Source organism: Globicephala melas, chromosome 13 (genome assembly GCF_963455315.2).
Source record: "Globicephala melas chromosome 13, mGloMel1.2, whole genome shotgun sequence".
In the NCBI taxonomy this organism is placed as follows: Eukaryota; Metazoa; Chordata; class Mammalia; order Artiodactyla; family Delphinidae; genus Globicephala; species Globicephala melas.
In genome coordinates, this window is record NC_083326.1 from 81,840,741 (window position 1) to 81,858,214 (window position 17,474).

At 48.9% G+C, this 17,474-nt stretch overlaps 1 protein-coding gene across 9 annotated transcripts in view; it reads right to left on the minus strand.

Moving 5' to 3' along the window:
• Positions 1-1,964: 1,964 nt before the first annotated feature.
• The window catches only part of KDM2B (lysine demethylase 2B), a 122,283-nt gene continuing 106,773 nt past the window's right edge, over positions 1,965-17,474 (minus strand). For 5 of the 9 annotated variants that reach the window (XM_060311178.1, XM_060311179.1, XM_060311183.1 and 2 more), the window contains 10 exons: positions 15,808-15,951; positions 14,509-14,596; positions 14,067-14,335; positions 13,777-13,890; positions 13,108-13,146; positions 12,298-12,977; positions 11,461-11,624; positions 11,210-11,371; positions 10,316-10,534; positions 1,965-3,488 (listed from right to left, as the gene is read on the minus strand). In XM_060311178.1, the coding sequence (XP_060167161.1) occupies positions 3,307-3,488; positions 10,316-10,534; positions 11,210-11,371; positions 11,461-11,624; positions 12,298-12,977; positions 13,108-13,146; positions 13,777-13,890; positions 14,067-14,335; positions 14,509-14,596; positions 15,808-15,951 (2,061 nt within the window). In that variant the 3' untranslated portion in view covers positions 1,965-3,306. The remainder of the gene's footprint in view (positions 3,489-10,315; positions 10,535-11,209; positions 11,372-11,460; positions 11,625-12,297; positions 12,978-13,107; positions 13,147-13,776; positions 13,891-14,066; positions 14,336-14,508; positions 14,597-15,807; positions 15,952-17,474) is intronic. The other 4 variants (XM_030860266.2, XM_060311180.1, XM_060311181.1 and 1 more) reach the window with 3 other exon arrangements.

A 17,474-nucleotide genomic window follows, 5' to 3' on the forward strand; every position in this document is an offset into this window, starting at 1 on the left:
TACCCTTCTCCTGTGCTTGCCTGAAGAGCCCAGGGTGGGTATTAGCTACAATTCAGATGGACAGTAAAAGCTCAGCCCCTGCTGAAGCCTTAGGAGCACTTAGTCTGTACTTCTCCTGAGACGGTGAACTCCAGAAGTTCATCGTTCCCCACAAATCCCTAATTTGGTGGAGAGAAGTCTTCAAATCCAGGCCAGTGGGTGATGGTAAACACACTGAAATAGAAGCTGAGCAGCAGGTGTTGGTGTATCTTAAATTAGAAAATTGAGATTTATTTGCTCATAGTCTCAGAACAGCTTGTTTACTGTTTCTTTTTGGACTTATAGTTTCAGGTGCTTGTTTCAGCAATGAACAAAAACTCAACGGTGGATCTTCTTAAGTAGCATTTTGAAATAACCTTGGCTCAGTGAGAAGCCAACAAATTTTTAGCCTAATAGGCTCGACACTTGGAATAACTGAATTGCAAGGGACTAACTTATCTGGCAGAGGGCAAACATTCCTCCCTGGAATCTGCATTTTCTAGCTGCATGCCATGCATTTTTTCTGAATAGGTCATCTATCATATGGATAAAATTCTGGAAGTTCACAATGGAATGCAATGACGTCTCTTTGTCCTTGTCCTCACAGGATGGAAGGATGTCATTCCATGTTTTGGATGGGCCGTGGTGCCTGCCTTTGTAAAGGCCAGGATGCCTAGAGGAAGGAGGGTTATGGCCTCTCCTCTTTCCTGGGTTAAGAAGTTATGATCCTCTTACAAGAAGTGGTCCCTCTGGTTTATGGTCCTTCCATTACTTCATCAGATACAGTGTATGGGCTCAGAGCAGCTGTTTGCAGGCACCTAGCTTGGCCTGGCCTCATCTAAAGCTCATTTTTGAAGGAATGAGTCTGGTCGAGACTGTACTGGGGTATAATCTTAACTGGATTGTTCAGTACACTTGGGGGAAGGTCATCTGTGACCAGTGCACTGCCTTGGCCATCTCAAGCCTAGAGAGATGCTGTCCTTACTCTGTGGTGTGTCCTTATGGAAACTCTGGCTGCTCAGCCCTGGCAGCCCTTCCTTCACCTCCTCTCTTGGCTGACCTGTGTGCTCCTGGAAACATTACAGGGGAAAGAGGGCCCTCTAATGCCGAGATTCCACTTGAAAACCACCGTCCTCCTTCAACGGTTCCCAAGGGAGAAGATGCCTTTATTGGACGTGAGGGTGACTCTTACTCGGAGGCTCACAGCACTCAGGCCGCCAAGAAGACTGCAACTTGACCTCTTGTGTGGGTGCTCCACGATGAACGATCAGGCTTGCAAAGGTAAGCCACGTTTTTATAAATAAACCACAGAGTGTTAAACTAATCTTAACCTCTGTTAAATGCATCTCCTGAGTTAAATTCTGGGGTGCAACAGCTTCAGATGTCTCCAATTTGAGTCAGAAAGTATCTCTGGATTTAAATTAATAGGTAGCGGTACAAACTAGATGAGATGTAAAACCATTTCACCATGGCAAAAAAAAAAAAAAAGGATGGGGGGCAGGGGCAGTACAAAACTACCACAGCAGGAAAGGCTAGTCCCATGAGTCCCAAGTCTGATGTTGCTGTTGATGCCTGAGGAAGGAAGCTGGGTTATCTTCATTTTCAGATGACTAGAGCAGTTGTTCCAGTATAAAAATCCTGTGATCTAAAGTCTACTTCTCACTGGTTTCTATGTCTGCCACCTGGGGAAGTTATCGCCTAACCAGGTGCCTCCACCACCCCAGCCCCAGGTTACCAGTGCAGGATGTGGCCTCCTTGAGTTGCGTCCAGTGGAGGCTGAGGAAATGAACCCCTGTCCCCCTTTGGCAGTGGAAATGCCAAGTGGCTGTGGAAGTTATTGTACACGGGTGTGGTCAGCAGCACCCAAACAGGTAAGCCACCCTGCCCCTTAAGGCAGTTCGTACCTAATTCTTACACATGGACACTAGTGTAGCACAGTTCTTTCCCGTTACCTTTATTAGCTACAAACAGCAAGATCTCTTTCTGAAGACGGAAAAAACACGTACCAAGGGGCTGCCGCATTTCTCAGATGAGTAAGAAATTATACCTTGTTTGGCTTCAAAACAGTATATACACTGGCGTTGAGACTACTGCCTCTGGACTTCCTAGTCAAATTTCTAGTCCACCCCTAGAACAGAAACCCTCCAAGTCCAAGAGTGTTTTTTTTTGTACAATTGTTTATACAAATTCAACAAAGGTAAAACCGCGTCAGGGAAGGTCTAGGAAAACACCACCTTACAACAATGGCACTTATGAATGCATAACTTTACAACTAGGAAACAGCCATGTTCTAAACCTTAAACGAGAACTCAACTCACACTTCAAAGGAGAGAAAAAAGGAAAAGAAAGGCTATGTTGGATCATTTATTCAACTTCTTGACTCACTGTATAAATTAGATCTATGTAGAGTACAAGAGCTCATATGCGGGAGCAAACCCCTCCTGAGTTCAAAGGCTGAAGTCTGAATTTTAAAATTTTGAGAAAAAGGTGAATTCTATACAGAGGAAATTTAGCAAAGTGTCTCACTTTGACTATAATTTACACATATCCACAACATGCTTATGTAACTTCTTGACATACAAAGCAGGCTCTCAACTTCCAGTTAGACATGCTTTTAACTGGAAGGTCTTAGCCTGTTTTGCCAGATCTGGGCACGTGTGTAGACGGAGTCGTATGACGTACAGGTTAAGTTCTCTCCTACCTGAAGGAAACCAGGAAAGTTGGCAATCTCAAAACAATAAAAACACTGGTATGCATTCAAACCTTGCATAAATAACTTTTGAACAATTTGTACAAAAATATTTCTGCATAATGTAAGATGTAACAAAACCAAACAAACATGTCAAGACGGCAGCTGTGGTGTGTGGTCCATTTTATGTTGACACCAAAAACCCCAAAGTTGCCAGGAAAAAGGTGTCCAAAACAAAAAACACCACCACCAAAAAAAAAAAATTCCTAAGCTCATGCTTCCAGTAAGAGAATTTCTCCCAAGTCCATCCTCCTCTCCGACAGGAATGTCTTCTTGATAAAGGCTGCCTTAGAGACGGTCCAGAAAGCAGTGCAGTTTTGATTCAGAAAGACCAAAGGAAAGCGCCTGACTCACTCAACCCCAAAACGGTGGCGGACTGGCTTCTCCCTCAGCGAGACTTGCAAAATGGAATCGTTCTGTGGTCTGTTGTTCCAAGTTTCAAATTGAAAATAAAAGCCCTAGTTTTTGTAAAGTCTTTTACCCTCCCCTGCCACGTCCCCTCCCCTCACCCACCCCATATTTACATACTTGTCCATGGACTAACTCAGTTTTTGCAGGAGTTTTTCTTCCACTTGCCCGAACTGGACACTAACAGACATTTCGGCTATGAACTGCTCACAGCCTTCCTTGGTAACTTGCTTGCAGTACCTCAGGTCAATATGACAGATATTCCCACATCGTTTGAAGAAGGACAGGCACTGGTCAGTGACCTTATTGCAGTCTGCAGGGAAGAGGACACACGGTGAGGTGGAGGAAGCGTGCAGCCGAGGGCCCTCCCCAACCCCCAGGCACTCAGCAACAGAGCAGCAACTGCCCTTGCTGGAAAGCTCTCTTCAAATGCAGAATGGTTTCATCTACCACTTATAGAAGTTTCATATATGCTTGAAAAGCATCCACACATTCCAAGTGAAACTGCTTAGACTCCTACCCCATGGCCGCCCCTTATATGTATATATTCTCACATCAGTACGTCCTGTCTATGTTGTTTTATAAAGATAGGATCACACAATATATGAAAATAGCTTGCTTTTCACTTCTACTCTACTGCTGAGAAACACCTCTCTGCAGGTTCTTGTGCGCAGTCTGCCTATTCCCAGGGGAGAAGTTCTGGGGGAGTGAGGACACCTGTAAGGTCATCCTGGGATCCTCCCACTCCCCTGGGCACCAGCCCTTTAGACAGAGGCCCCATGTGCTTGCCCGCCCACGGTGGGACGTTTGCCTCAAACCTATGCAGGAGACCAATGTGCTAGAAGGGGCCGGAAAGATTCTGTCCACAGGGAGCAAAACCAGAATTCAGAACCCTCCACCGCACCCTCACCGGTAGATGTGCTCTTCAACCGAGTAATTCTCTCAATTTGGACTTTGCTTCTGTAGCACTGTTTTCTTTTAGAACTGAATCCTCAGTCAACGGGCTGCAACGCCAGCTCGCATCCAACTGAGGCTGAGTCCCCACCCTGAGCCCAATGATTCCTTCATCTCAGTGGTATATTAAGCTGGAGACCTTTCCTCATCATCACTAAAATTGGTTGTGTGGGGAATATTATGGATAGGCCCATGATGGGTTAAACAAAGTCTGTTTAAGAGTGAAAAATAGATGTCCGATGAAAGGACAATCTGGGTTAAGAATTACAAACCTCAAACAATGTGGCCTATACCTCACAACAAAATAAATTCTAGGCAGATCAAAGCATAAAATTTTTAAAATGATACGGAAAAGAATAAAAATATCTGCTTGCAGATGACATGACCTTAATGTGATAACTCTAAGGAGTCCACACCCACCCCCCCACACACGCACACCACACCCCTCCACCCCCCCACACACCCACACATACACCCCACCCCACCCCTACACACACACCCCTAATTCAGCAAAACTGCAGGATATAAAATCAACAGACAAAAATTAGCATTTCTATACACTAACAATGAACAATCTGAAAGAAAATCACGAAAATTTCATTTACAATAGCATCAAAAAGAAAACATTTAGTAATAAATTTAACGAAGAAAGTGAGACTTGTACACTGAAAACTAAAAAACAACGCTGAAAGAAATTAAAAGATATAAATGGAAAGACAGCCGATGTTCAGATTAGAAAACTTAATATTATTAAAATGCCAGTATTACCCCAAAGCAGTCTACAGACTCAATGAAATTGCTATAAAATACCAAAAGCGGTTTTTTTGTAGAAAAAGAAAAATGCATCTTAATCATGTAGAAATTTAAGGGACCCTGAATTGCCAAAGCAACCTTGAAAAAGAGAAAGTCAGAGGACTCGCACTTCCTGATTTCAATACTACAAAGCCACAGCATGTGTTACCGGCATAAGGACAAACATATACACCAATGGAACAGAATTGAGAGCCCCAAAAATAAACCCTCAAATGGTCAAATGATTTTTGACGAGATGCCAAAACAATTCAGTGGGCGAAAAGACAGACTTTTCAACAAATGGTGCTGGGAAAACTGGATATCCACATGCAACAGGATGAAGCTAGACCACCCTCCCCCATCACACCATATACAAAAATTAAGATTATTCAAAGACTTAACGTAAGAGCTAAAACTATGAAACTCTTAGAAGAAAACATGGGAAATCTTCGTGACCTTGGATTTGTCAATGGTTTCTTAAACATGATACCAAAAGCACAGGCCACAAAAGGGAAAAGACTGAACTTCATCAAAATTAAAAACTTTTGTACAAAGGACACTATCAAGAGAGTGAAAAAACAACAGAGAATGGGAGAAAATATTTGCAAGTCATGTATCTGTTAAGGAATTAATATCCAGAATATATAAAGAAATCCTACAATTCAACAACAACACAAACAACCTGATTAAAAAAATGGGCAAAAGACGGGAATAGACATTTGTTCAAAGAAGATACACAAATGGTAAATAAGCAAACGAAAAGATGCTTAGTATCACGAATCATTAAGGAAATGCAAGTCAAGACCCCACTGAGATCTTCATATGCATTAGCATGGTTTTCGCTTAAACAAACAAAAAACCCCAAACCCCAGAAAGTGTTAGTAAGGATGTGGAGAAGTTGGAACCCTTTGCACTGTTGGTAGGAATGTAAAACAGTGCAGCTGCTCTGCGAAACAATATAGTAGTTTCTCAAAAAAAAGTAAACACAGAATTACCATGTGATTCAGCCAGTCCATTTCTGGTTATATACCCAAAGAACAATGAATTTATACACCCATGTTCACAGCAACATTACTGACAATAGCCAAAAGACAGAAGCAACCCAAGTGTCCATTAGCAGATGAATGGATAAATAAAATGTGGTGTATATATAATAAGCCAGTCCTGAAGGAAACAACTACTGTATGGTTCCACTTATGTGGGGTACCTAGAAGAGTCAAATTCAGGGACAGACAGTAGAATGGTGGTTGCTGAGGGCAGGAGAGGAAAGGGAGTGAGGAGTTAGTATTTAGTGGGTACAGAGTTTCTGACAGGGTGAAGAAGAGGTTCTGAAGACGGGTGGTGGCGGCTGCACAACTACATGTCTGTACTTAATGCTAGTGAACTGGACACTTAAGAATTGTTAAAATGGTAAATTTTATGTTATGTGTATCTTACCACAATAAAAAAAATTTTGTTAATTTAGAAAGCTGGAGAAAAGGTAACATTCACTAGACTTGAGAAAGCTTAACCCCAAACTGGCTGAAGGAAAAGCAGAGAAGCAGATTTCTTCTACAGAAGACCTCAAAGGTACAGGTACTGGAAGCAACGAGTACAACGAAAGTGGGGCTAAAGATGGGGTTAGAGACAGAAGGACTGGTTGAAAATCTACTTAAGGAGCAGTAAGAGGCTGAAACTCCCTTCCCCAGCAAAAGAGGGGAGTTTGTCTCTGATGGGCAAGAGAAAGTCTCTAGACCAGGCACCACCAGGCACTGTGGAAGGCAGGGGCACCCCCTGAAAAATGGGGGTTACAGGGAAATTTACCTGCTGACTGTCGAGACCTCCAGACTCCTTCCCTGCCAAGCCCTAGAACCCTGGCAGCCCGGCCTGAGCCCTTCGGTTGGGAGGTCAAGGAAGAGAGTGTCCTTTGGCAACCTTGACCAGCTTAAGAGGAAAGACTGACAGATGTCACGTCTGGGTTTCCCCAAAGAAAACAACCCATGCTGACCACCCAATGATACCCAGAGCAGACCAGCTCCCACCGTGTCCCCAGAGCCTCCGATCACCTGAGCCGACAACCTCATGTTGACACTAAATCTGAGAAGGGCCCCTTAGGCAGGCCCACTGACTGCATCTGAAGGAATGTATGGTCTATGTAGAAAAGAAAAAACCATCAGTATCCTCAGGATCGACAATATCTGGATGCAAGAAACAAGAACATGCCACTCTCCGAAAGTTCAGAGAACAAACTATAGCTGTAAAATTAAAAATATAGGCTAAACCATATGAAAACTGCCAATATTTGACTGTTTTCTGACCTACATAAAAAGCAGCTTCATATGTTTGAACCTAACAAAAAGCAGAAATGAAAAACTCATGGCAGTTGACCCTTGAACAACACGGGTTTGAACTGTGCGGGTCCACTTATATGCTGATTTTTTTCAATAGTAAATACTACAGGCTACAAATTAGTGGTTGAATCTGAGTTTTTGGAGGAAGTGTGGATACCAAGGGCCAACTGTTAAGTTATATTTGGATTTTCTACTGCAAGGAGGGCTGTACCCCTAGCCCCTAACTAGTTCAAGGGTCAGCTGTATATGAATTCTGTGATAAGTGGAGGAAAACCAGATACAGAGATGGGAAAAAGGAAAAAAAACTAAAGGTATCAGAGGACTACTAAAGAAAGAAAACAGAAGGGAAGGAAATTAAATAATTCAAGGCAATTTTCCAGAACCAAATTGAGAGACTGAAAGCACTCATGAATGCTCAATACAATCCCTGAAAATGGACTCAAACCAAGGCTCACCAACCAAAACTGCAAAAAACTTTGAGATAAACTCATGTCCTACACGGGACTTCCCTGGTGCTCCAGTGGCTAAGACTCGCGCTCCCAATGCAGGGGGCCCAGGTTCGATCCCTGGTCAGGGAACTAGAGCCCACATGCTGCAACGAAGATCCTGTATCCTGCAACTAAGACCCGGCACAGCCAAATTAATTAAATTTTTTAAAAAAATAATTTTTTAAATAAATAAATAAAAAGATCGTGTTCTACAAACTTCCAATGAGAGAAAATATTCACTGAAGGATGGAGAATCAAATCGTTTTGGACATCAACTCTGGAAGGCAGAAGCCAAAGGAGCAGTGCCTCCCACTTTCTGAAACAATATGGTTCCCAAACTAGAACTATATAACCAGCTAAGCTATCAATTAAACATGAAGGTATAATACAGCCATTTTCAGACATATAAGGTCTGGAAGATGTCCTCTACCAAACGAACAGATAAACCAAGAAAGAAGATACGGGACCAAGGAAGGAAGGGTCCCTGCACAAGACAGAAACCAAGGAAGTCCCAGGACAGGAGCTGTGCAGCAGGCAGAGACAGCCAAGTTCAAGTGGGGGCAGGAGGAAGAGAAGTCCAGGAGGGTGGTTTCTACACAGACTGGTTGAGGGCCTGACGAGTTCACGTGGGGAAAGAACAGTACTCAAGTCTGTTATAGAAACTAACCAAACAAAAATGAGACAATTATTAACTCTAGGGAAAACAAACCAAAAACATGTGCAAGAAAGGAAACATACCCATAATACACACTGGCTCAACAGTGGACAATACTAACATGGCCATAATAAGGTAAGTAATAGTGACTTAACCACAAATTGGGAAGATGAAGGGAGAAAAGGAAGCAGGGTAAGAGAATGTAAGAATAGTAATCCTTGTTCTCTGCATAGCAAGTTAACAAACACAGAGCATCTGAAAAGGAAAAACAAAAAACAATAAGAAATAGCAATGTAGGCTTGCTGTTTGGAAAAAATGGAGGTAAACAGAAACAAAGAGCTCAAGAGTTGAAGGTGGTTGCCTCAAGGTGAGAATCAGGGGCAGGGAAGGGGAAGCCAAAGGGCCACCTCGAGCAACCACGGCTTCACTCTGCCACTAGACCTGATCCTCCAACCACAATGAAGGATCTGGAAACATGTCAAGTGCCATCCATTTTGTGGAAGAGACTTATTTTATCATGAACTAGTTATACTGACAGGAGGGGAAAACATTTTAAAAAGAACTGAATCTAGAAGAGACTGGGTATGAGAGAGACTGGGCTTCATATACATCACAGCTCTTAATGCAAATGCAGAGATCTGCATGTAGATCCTGAGACAAAAAGATGACCTCAAAGGATTGTGGTGGAAAACAAAATGGAAAAAGATGATTTATACAAACACATCATGGACTGTGCTGCAGGGGAGGGGGATTTATACTGGGATCTCTGCTACACATGCATAGTAATTAAATTAGAATAAGTGAAAAGAGTTCATTACTACCGAGCGCTTTAGAACAAGATGCTCCCCAGGCCCTCCTCCACGGGGCGGCCCCAGCATCAATTCAAGACCACGAGCTGAGCCTGGAGCTGGGGTCTTGGTGAAAGCTCACCTCAGTGTGGCTCTCTGTTCTCTGCCTCCATGGAATGCAACACCCCCCCTCCCCCCTCACCTCGCCACCAATACTCCCCAAGGAGGAGGGTGGGCTCCCTAGGCACTAAGGTACAGCATCAGCTCCCACGCGGATGTGGTACTGGTAACAGGAAGGCGTTTCTCAGGCATGAATGTGGGATGGAGAGAGGGAAACAGCTAAACAATATGTGAATCCTGACCAAGCCAGACATCAGATTGGACTGTGTCAAAATGTAATTTAAATGAGGTGAGGGTATCATTTATTACTTGGTAATTTCTAGAAGAAAAAAGTTTCTTTTCTCCTTTTTTTTTTTGGTCTGGTCCAAATCTTACACACCCAATCTGACCATCCTGAGCGATGAGATGAGAACTGGGCTAACTGGGCTGAGAACAGGCAGCGTTGCCTCTGTCCACCTCCCCGTTGGTTGTGCCCCAAGTCCTTAGGAACCAACTCCAGCCCCATCAGTAAGTGGGGGGAGTGAGGACTCCACTGTGGGGTTTTTTTCTTGTCAACAACAGGCCCGTTGATAGCAGGGTCAGGAGGGGGACACATAAGCGACAACCACCATGGCAGAAATCAAGCTGCTTATTACTCCATTGGCCCAGCCTGGCCTCACTGCCGGCTACTCTCCCACACCCCCTGCTGCCAGGCGCCAGGTCGTCCACAGCACCCAAGGGAAGCTTTTCTAGCCCATATTTTGGGTCAAGACCCACTGCTATGTGCTCATGTGCGCTCACTGCTACTAGCACTATTTTTTGGAGCAATTATTTAAAATCTAATAACGCTTATTTGTTTAATGTGTGTTTCCCCTCTAGACTAGGCCGTGGGTCTGTCTTGTTCACTGGTGTGTCGTAGCGTCTAACACTGTGACCCTATAGCAACAGGCCCACAAGTATTTCCTTTCGAATGAAGAATGCCCAGCCTGTCCCCCGGGGTCCTGGGCAGACCCCGATGGGTGCCCCTCACTGACCTGACAGGTTGATTTCGGTTAAGGAGTCTCGGGTGGTGGTGCCCACAGCGGTGAGCAGGTTGATGGACTGGTCAGTCACATGGTTACAGTAACTAAGGTGGAGCTTGGAGAGCAGGGGCATGTGGCGAATGATAAGCCGCAGGGAGGCGTCTGTGATGTCCAGACCGGCCAGACGCAGCTCCACAATGTTCCGGAGCTTACTCCGATTGTCCATCTGACCTGAGGGGGCAGGACAGAGAGGCAACATGTCACCCTGACATGACACTTTACAAGGCCTACCAGCCAGGTGGAACACCTGGGTCTCATTTAGCCATTGAGTGTCTCCCCCAAAAGATCAAAACTGGTTCCAACATTTAAAAATCGGAATATTCCACATCAAGTTTTACCCTTGTAGATTCTTTAAAAGTCAGAAGACCTAGAAACACAGAGCCTGCATTCCACCCAACAGTGCTCAGCCAATTGGAGTACAGACAGCACAGCATCTCTGGGTCACCACAGATTCCTCATTTAAGGTACTGGTGGGGAGCAGTGAGTCCTGCAACCCGACCTAGGAGGGCTTCATCCCGTGAGGCCCTGTCCGGCCACACTGACCCCGATGCCTGAGGCTTAAAGCCAACGAAGGACAAATTAACATAGAAGCAGTGAGATGCACAGAGTTCCCAAAGTGGCATTCTGGGAGCCTCTGCCCTCTCACGGGTCCCCTCTTGTACCCAAAGCTGACTGAGAACAGCAGCTGGGACTCAGCTCTGCGTCGAGAGGGGCTGAAACCAGAAAAGGCTTGAAGACATGAGTACCAGATGGGGTCTGTGGTGAAAACCAGATCCAACGGCACAGCTTGGTCATACCACCTTCTTGTGACCATGCCTTGGGTACACCCCTGTCCCGGACACTCACCTGGCCTGTTATCTGTAGGCGGGGACAGGAGATCCCGCATCTGGGCGTCCTTTAGTCCTTCTACCCACTGGACATCCAGGGTCCGGAGCAGCGGACAACTGGAGCTACAGAGGGCTGAGACTGCGATCCATGAGCAGCCTGACAGCACCAGGTCTCGGAGCCCTGGCGGGGGACAGAGAGGGGGTGGCAGGTCAGGTGATACACCCCAGCCCCTGCTACTGCACATTGAGGGCCCCTGGCCCAGTGCTCACCAGGCAAGCGGTTGATGAGCCAGCTCAGCTGTTTCTTGGAGATATTGGTCCAGCTGAGGTCCAGGGAGACAGGCTGTCGCCGGATGATGCCGCTCAGCATCAGGGGTGTGATGGACTTGCAGTGGTTCAGGTCGATGCGGGTCCATAACCGCTTATCACAGCACCTGGGGGCCAGGCCCAGCAGAGGGGGCAACATCAGAGTTGGGAGCTCTCTTGGGGAGCCCCATGCATAGCTGTGGTCAGTCCCCCACCTACCAAGCCCAGGGGGAGGCTCCTTAACTTCGTCCCCTGGACCCTTCTGTTTAGTTTCCGTCTCGTTGGCACCTGAGAGCCTCTGCTCTGATTGTCACAGCCCTTCCCCCCCACCCCTATGGAAAGTACCAGAAGCTGTAAAGTATTTACTGGGGGTTTAATTACACCCTCCACAGGCCATATCTCAAAACAACCCTGCATCATGCCTGTTCACAGATGAAGGTAAGTAACTTGGCCAAGGTCAGAGACCGTTCCAGCTGGGAACTATCAAAGCAGGGATTAAGATGAGGAACTGGCGTGGCACTCGTGACCTGGGCTAGCTCTTTAAGGACAAGGGCTCCCCCTGGTCCTCAGTTCATCTTCCAAGAAGCTAAATCAGGAAAGCAAATAGGGTTCACCTCTTTTGACAAGACCACACTGACTGTAGCTGCTAGACCTCTTTGAGGAGGATATTTAAGCTGGACGGGGCTTAGAAAGAGCATCACGAGTGACTCCAGTGGGGACGCACGCGCCATCCCTGGCCTAGTCTAAGCCTCAGCCTGACCCCCCTGGTGCCCCCATCCAAACTCAGCCGGTGCCCCTCACCAGCGGTTCCAGGTCCTGCAGACCCGCATGCAGACACACAGGTCTTGGTGGCTGAGGTAGCTGAAGACGGCCATCCACACCTCCCTGTGCATAACGTGGGCTGCCCCATCATCCAGGGGCAGCGAGTCGGGCGGGGGGCTGATGGGGGGCGGCCGGATCACATGTCGCTCCATCTGGATGCACTTGGGCGGGGACACGGAGGGAGGGGGCCGGGAGATGACTCGGGGCGGGCTGCGCAGGCTGGGCCCCAGCTGGTGCCGCAGCTCCCGGGGGGTGCCGTTGGGCCCCTTGCTGAAGCGGTGAGGGCGCTCACAGAGGCCCAGGGGCCGCTTGGGCTCCTCGTTCTCGCTCTCAGGCTCCGACTTGATGGGCTGGTGGTTCTCGTGGGCCAGGCTGCTCTCCGTCTTCTGGATCTCCTGGTTGAGCTCCTTGCTCAGCTCCTTGCTCAGCTCCTTGTTGGGGAGTCGACGCTTCCGGCGCATCTTCACCTTCCTCTTCTCCTCGGGGCCCTCCGCCCCCTCCGTGCTGGGGCCGGCGGTGGGGGAGCTGGAGCGGGAGTGGTCGCTCTCCCTTGTCTTGGGGGGCGCCTCGGGCAAGTCATCCTCTGGCTCCTGCTTGAAGCGCCTGAGAGGCTTGTTGGCCAGAGCCATTCGGTCCTCAGCGTTCTTCCAGGACCGCCGCTGAGGGAGGAGGGGGAGCGTGGGGGGATGAGCCCCTAGACCCGGGGCTGCGCCCACCCAGGCCTCCCACCCTCCACCCCAGGACCCATTGCCCCAGGAGCACGCCTGGGGCGAGGGCGGAAGATGGTACCTTTTTCCTGAAAAGCTTATCTTCTTTGCCGGGTTTTAGCTGTCACAGAAAAGAAAGGATGCAGAGCTTGCTCCCAGCGTTCATGGGATTTGGTCCCCTCTACACCCAGCCCCACCAACAGAGGCTGGAGGGTCACCTTCCCAACAAATCCCATCTTCTCTGCTCTGACAGACGGGTGGGCCCTGCCTGCTGGTTTTAAGGAATAAGCTGGAACTGGCGGAGAGTGATAGAGCTGTCCCCACCCAACTGACCTCCCACCCCTGGACAGACCCAGAGATATGCAGTCGCCCATTCACGTCGGACTTGGCTCAGGGAGCCTGTCCCAGAGGCAGGGTCTGCAGGATTCCCGGCCGAGCCTTAATGGCTAGAACGAGGAGAAGACAACCAGGCGCCACCTCGTGGCTGATGCTGGAAGGGCCGGTGGGCGAAGAGGGGCCGCCAGGATCCTCCGAGGTTCCCCAGATCCACAGGGCTTCCCCGCGGCAGCTTCAGCTTCCCAGGCCCCACGCCGGAACCACGAGCCAGAGCCTCGGGGCTGAGGCCTGGGAAGCTACGGTGAACAGGTGCCTTGGAGGTCTGCGGCACTGGGTTCGAGGACCAGTGGGGCGGGGGCGGCCCGGGACTCGCGAGTCCCCGGGGCCTGGGGAGGGCGGGGCGACGTGGGAGCACCTGCTGCTGGAAGTAAGTGAGACTGGATCTCCACCAGGGGCTGAGGCTGCTGCCTAGAGGGGGCCTCGGCGAGAGGTGAGAGGAGGAACCGGGGGACGTTTGAAGCGTCGAGGCCTAAAGGGGTGGGAAGAGGAGTGACTCGCTGGTTTTCCCCTCCTTTCTCTCGGGCCGGGCTCTCAGGACTTCCGTGACTTCGGCTCTCCCCGCTGCCCATCCCCGCCCCCGCCCACGCGCCCCTGCACCCGGGACCAGCCAGGCCACCCCTCGCTGCCCGTCCCTCCCGGTCGTACTCGCTTGCGTCCACTCAGCTCCTGGGGCTTCTCGTATTTCCGCTTCCTCCTCAGGTGCACATCGTCTGACTTTCGGCGCAGGATGCCGTCAGGGGGCACCTTCTTGGGGTGCTCGTCTGGCCTGCGCCGGGGCGCCTCTTCACACTCACTCCTCCGCTTGGCAGGCTCCTGCCCCTCCTTGCTGTCCCGGTTCATCTTCTGCTCCTTGAGCAGGGAGCCGGGCAGGTTTGAGGCATACTTAAAGCCAGGGCCACGCTTTTGCTTGTAGGCCAAAAACAGAGAAGGAACACACGAACTGTATATCTTTGGACGTGCCCTTGCCCCCGAGTCCGCGGTACCCCTCAAGCCGACATCACCGTGGGCGGGGAGACAGGCTGGGTCTGGCAAGGCCAAGGTCTACCCCCTCCCGGGCTGACCCCTGGGACTTGGAGCCCGGCACTCACTTTCCCGGTCTTGCCGGCGTGGTTACACTTTGGACACTCCCAGCAGTTTGGAAGCTCATCGTTGACCACGCCCTCTGACTCCTTAATCTGGGAGGGACACACACCAGTCAGCAAGCAGGGAGGGGGTGGACAGGGCCAGCTCCTCCAAAAGCATCAACACCCCCTCCCAAAAGCCATTTCCATACCACCTCTGGCCAAGAGAAAACAAGAGTGGTTAAGATGGGTGGCTCTGCATTCAGGTCAGGGTTCAAATCCTGATAGTGCCTCTTCCTAGCTCAATGACCCTGGGCAAATCACTCCATCTCTGTGGGCCAGTGCCCTCAGCCATAAAATGGAGTGTGCCTATTCTCACTGGAGTTATGTGAGAATTCAATGAGTTAACCTAGTGAAAGCAATTAGCTCAGGGCCTGGCACCCAGCAAGGACCCACAAACCATTCAGTCATTTAACAGCACCGAACTGGGTGCGTGGTTATCAGCAAGTGAGATGTGCTTTCCCTGGAGCTTCTGATCCGGGAGAGAGAGAAGTAACCAGGGGCCAGGGGAAAAGCATAGCACCCCTTTTCAGAGGGGGAGGTGTGTGTGCTGGGGAGAGGGGAGTGTCACGACAAACCCCACTACCAGCACCGAGGGAAAGGGGACGGACACCTCAGAGCTGAAGCACCCTTTGGGGCAGGCCCACTCTCATCTCTCTGAACACAGATAGAGCTGGGCTGATGGGAGGTGCCAAGTAGGCTGACATTCTCTTGAGGCAGAGGTATGAGGTATGTGTCAGCCCAGAGCAGTCTCTTCCTTTCAAAGGTGGAACCTGCTGCCCAAGACAGGCAGGCACAGCACGATGGTCCCCAGGAGGCAGTCCTGCCCTGGGCACACCAAGGGAACAGGTTCCTGGCACATGGGACAGGAATGCAACCACCTGTTGTTACAGGACCTGCCCTCCCCTGGCCCAGGCCTTTTTTCCCAGAAGCCTGAGAGCAGCCCAACTACCCACTCTCTCCCTCTGGCCCAGGTGCAAGACTCTGGGAACTCTCTGTGGTTCTGAGGTCCCGGGAGGTGGAATGTGTGTGTCTGTGTGTGTCTTCACTCCCTCAAAGACATGGGTGCAAGGTCTGAGCGACGCCAGAACCTTCTCGCCCTCAGCTTATCATCGGACACAGAGAATCCCCCAGACTCAGAGTCCTCCAGGGAGGGAACCTAGTCTCACTCCCCTCCACCCCCCAAACCCCTGCAGCATCAGTACCACCAGAGGCCCAGGGTGAGGCGCCAGGCGGCACAGCCAGATGCCCCCGAGGCTGCTCACCTTAAGGCATCCAGGGTGGATGATTTCGTTGCAGATGGAGCACTCCATGAGCATGAGGTTAAACTTGCCTTCTTCCTCTTCCACTGTGTCCTCTTTTCCTGCCTCGCCACACACTAGACACACGGCGGTGTGGGGCAGCACTGGCTGAAGAGCGGGGAGAACACACAGGGGTCAGCACGGCCGGGACCCCATGGGAAACACATCAAAGGCAATGAGGTACTCGCCTCGGGCCTTCCAGGAGCTGGGGGAGAACCAGCCCAGGCACTGCCCATCATTCATTCATTCATTCAAATTCTGGCTACTACCTCCACGTGCCAGGTACCACTCCAAGTGCTGGCTATAGCACTAAACCAGACAGATAAAAGTCTCTGCCATCCTGAGCTTACATTTTAGTGGAGGGAGGTGAGCAAAATGAAGAAGAGTCTGTTAGATGGTGACAAGGGAAATGGAGAAAAATAAAGCAAGGAGGGCCAGGTCAGCAGTGAGGTGGGAGAAAGGAGGGCTAATCTGAAACGCAGAGGTCAGGGACAGCCTGACCTCTGAGAAAAGACCTGCAGGAGGAGGTGGGGCATGAACCGAGCCCAGATCTGTAGGGGCTGAGGCCGCATCTCTCCAGCGGCTATCAAAGCACAGTCTAAGAACTCCGGGTCCTCAAGACTTTACAGGGAGGTCAAACTATCTTCAGAATACCACTAAGACATCATCTGCCTTTTTCACTGTGTTGACACTTGCACTGATGGGTGAGACTGCTGGCACCTGTCAGGGCAGAGGCTCCAATGTGCCCAGGCAGTCGCTGGGCCGTTCCTGGCCACATGCTCCTTAAAAAGCTCACCAGTTTCATTTAAGGATATCTTTGATAAAGCAGTAAGAATAATTAATTTTATTAAAACTCTGACCTCCGAGTACACATTCTTTTAATATTCTGCGTGACAAAATAGGAAGTATGCATCAACTACTTCAGCTGAACACCAAAGGATGACGGCTATCTAAAGGAAAAGCTCTTGTGATCAAGCCGTGAACTGAACTGGTCACTTTCTCCATAGAACACCATTTTACTTGAAAGAATGACTATTTAAAAAAAAAAAAAAAAAAGGGTATTGGCACATCTTCTCAAAGATGAAATAAGTAAGTCTGTCACTTTCAGAAATATCACTTAAAACATTTGTTGCAGATGATGAAATTTGAATTTTCAAACAAAAATCAGAATTTTGGAAAACTTACATCAGCCACTGTGAACTAGACAGTTTCCTGATACTTAAAGACTTTTCTGAGGACACTGGTGCTGGTGTTAACAAATGTGTGGTTTTTTTTTAAACACTGTATAACACTATGTACCCCTATTTGGAAAATCTGTAAAACTCAGTGAGCCAGTGTTTTCCAAATGACCAATATCTGATGTTATAACATTAGGCATAAGCAAATGAGGGGCAAGAACGACTAATGAATTTTAATGTAACAGTAGGAAAAGTTCACTGATACAGATTCAGATTCCACATTGCAACTAACCTTTAAGCACTTGCCACCTGTTGAGCTCTGGTGGTGGATGAGAAGTATATCCACGATTATCTGAAAAGGCTATTAAAAGACTCCTCCCATGGGCTTCCCTGGTGGCGTAGTGGTTGAGAGTCCGCCTGTCGATGCAGGGGACACGGGTTCGTGCCCTGGCC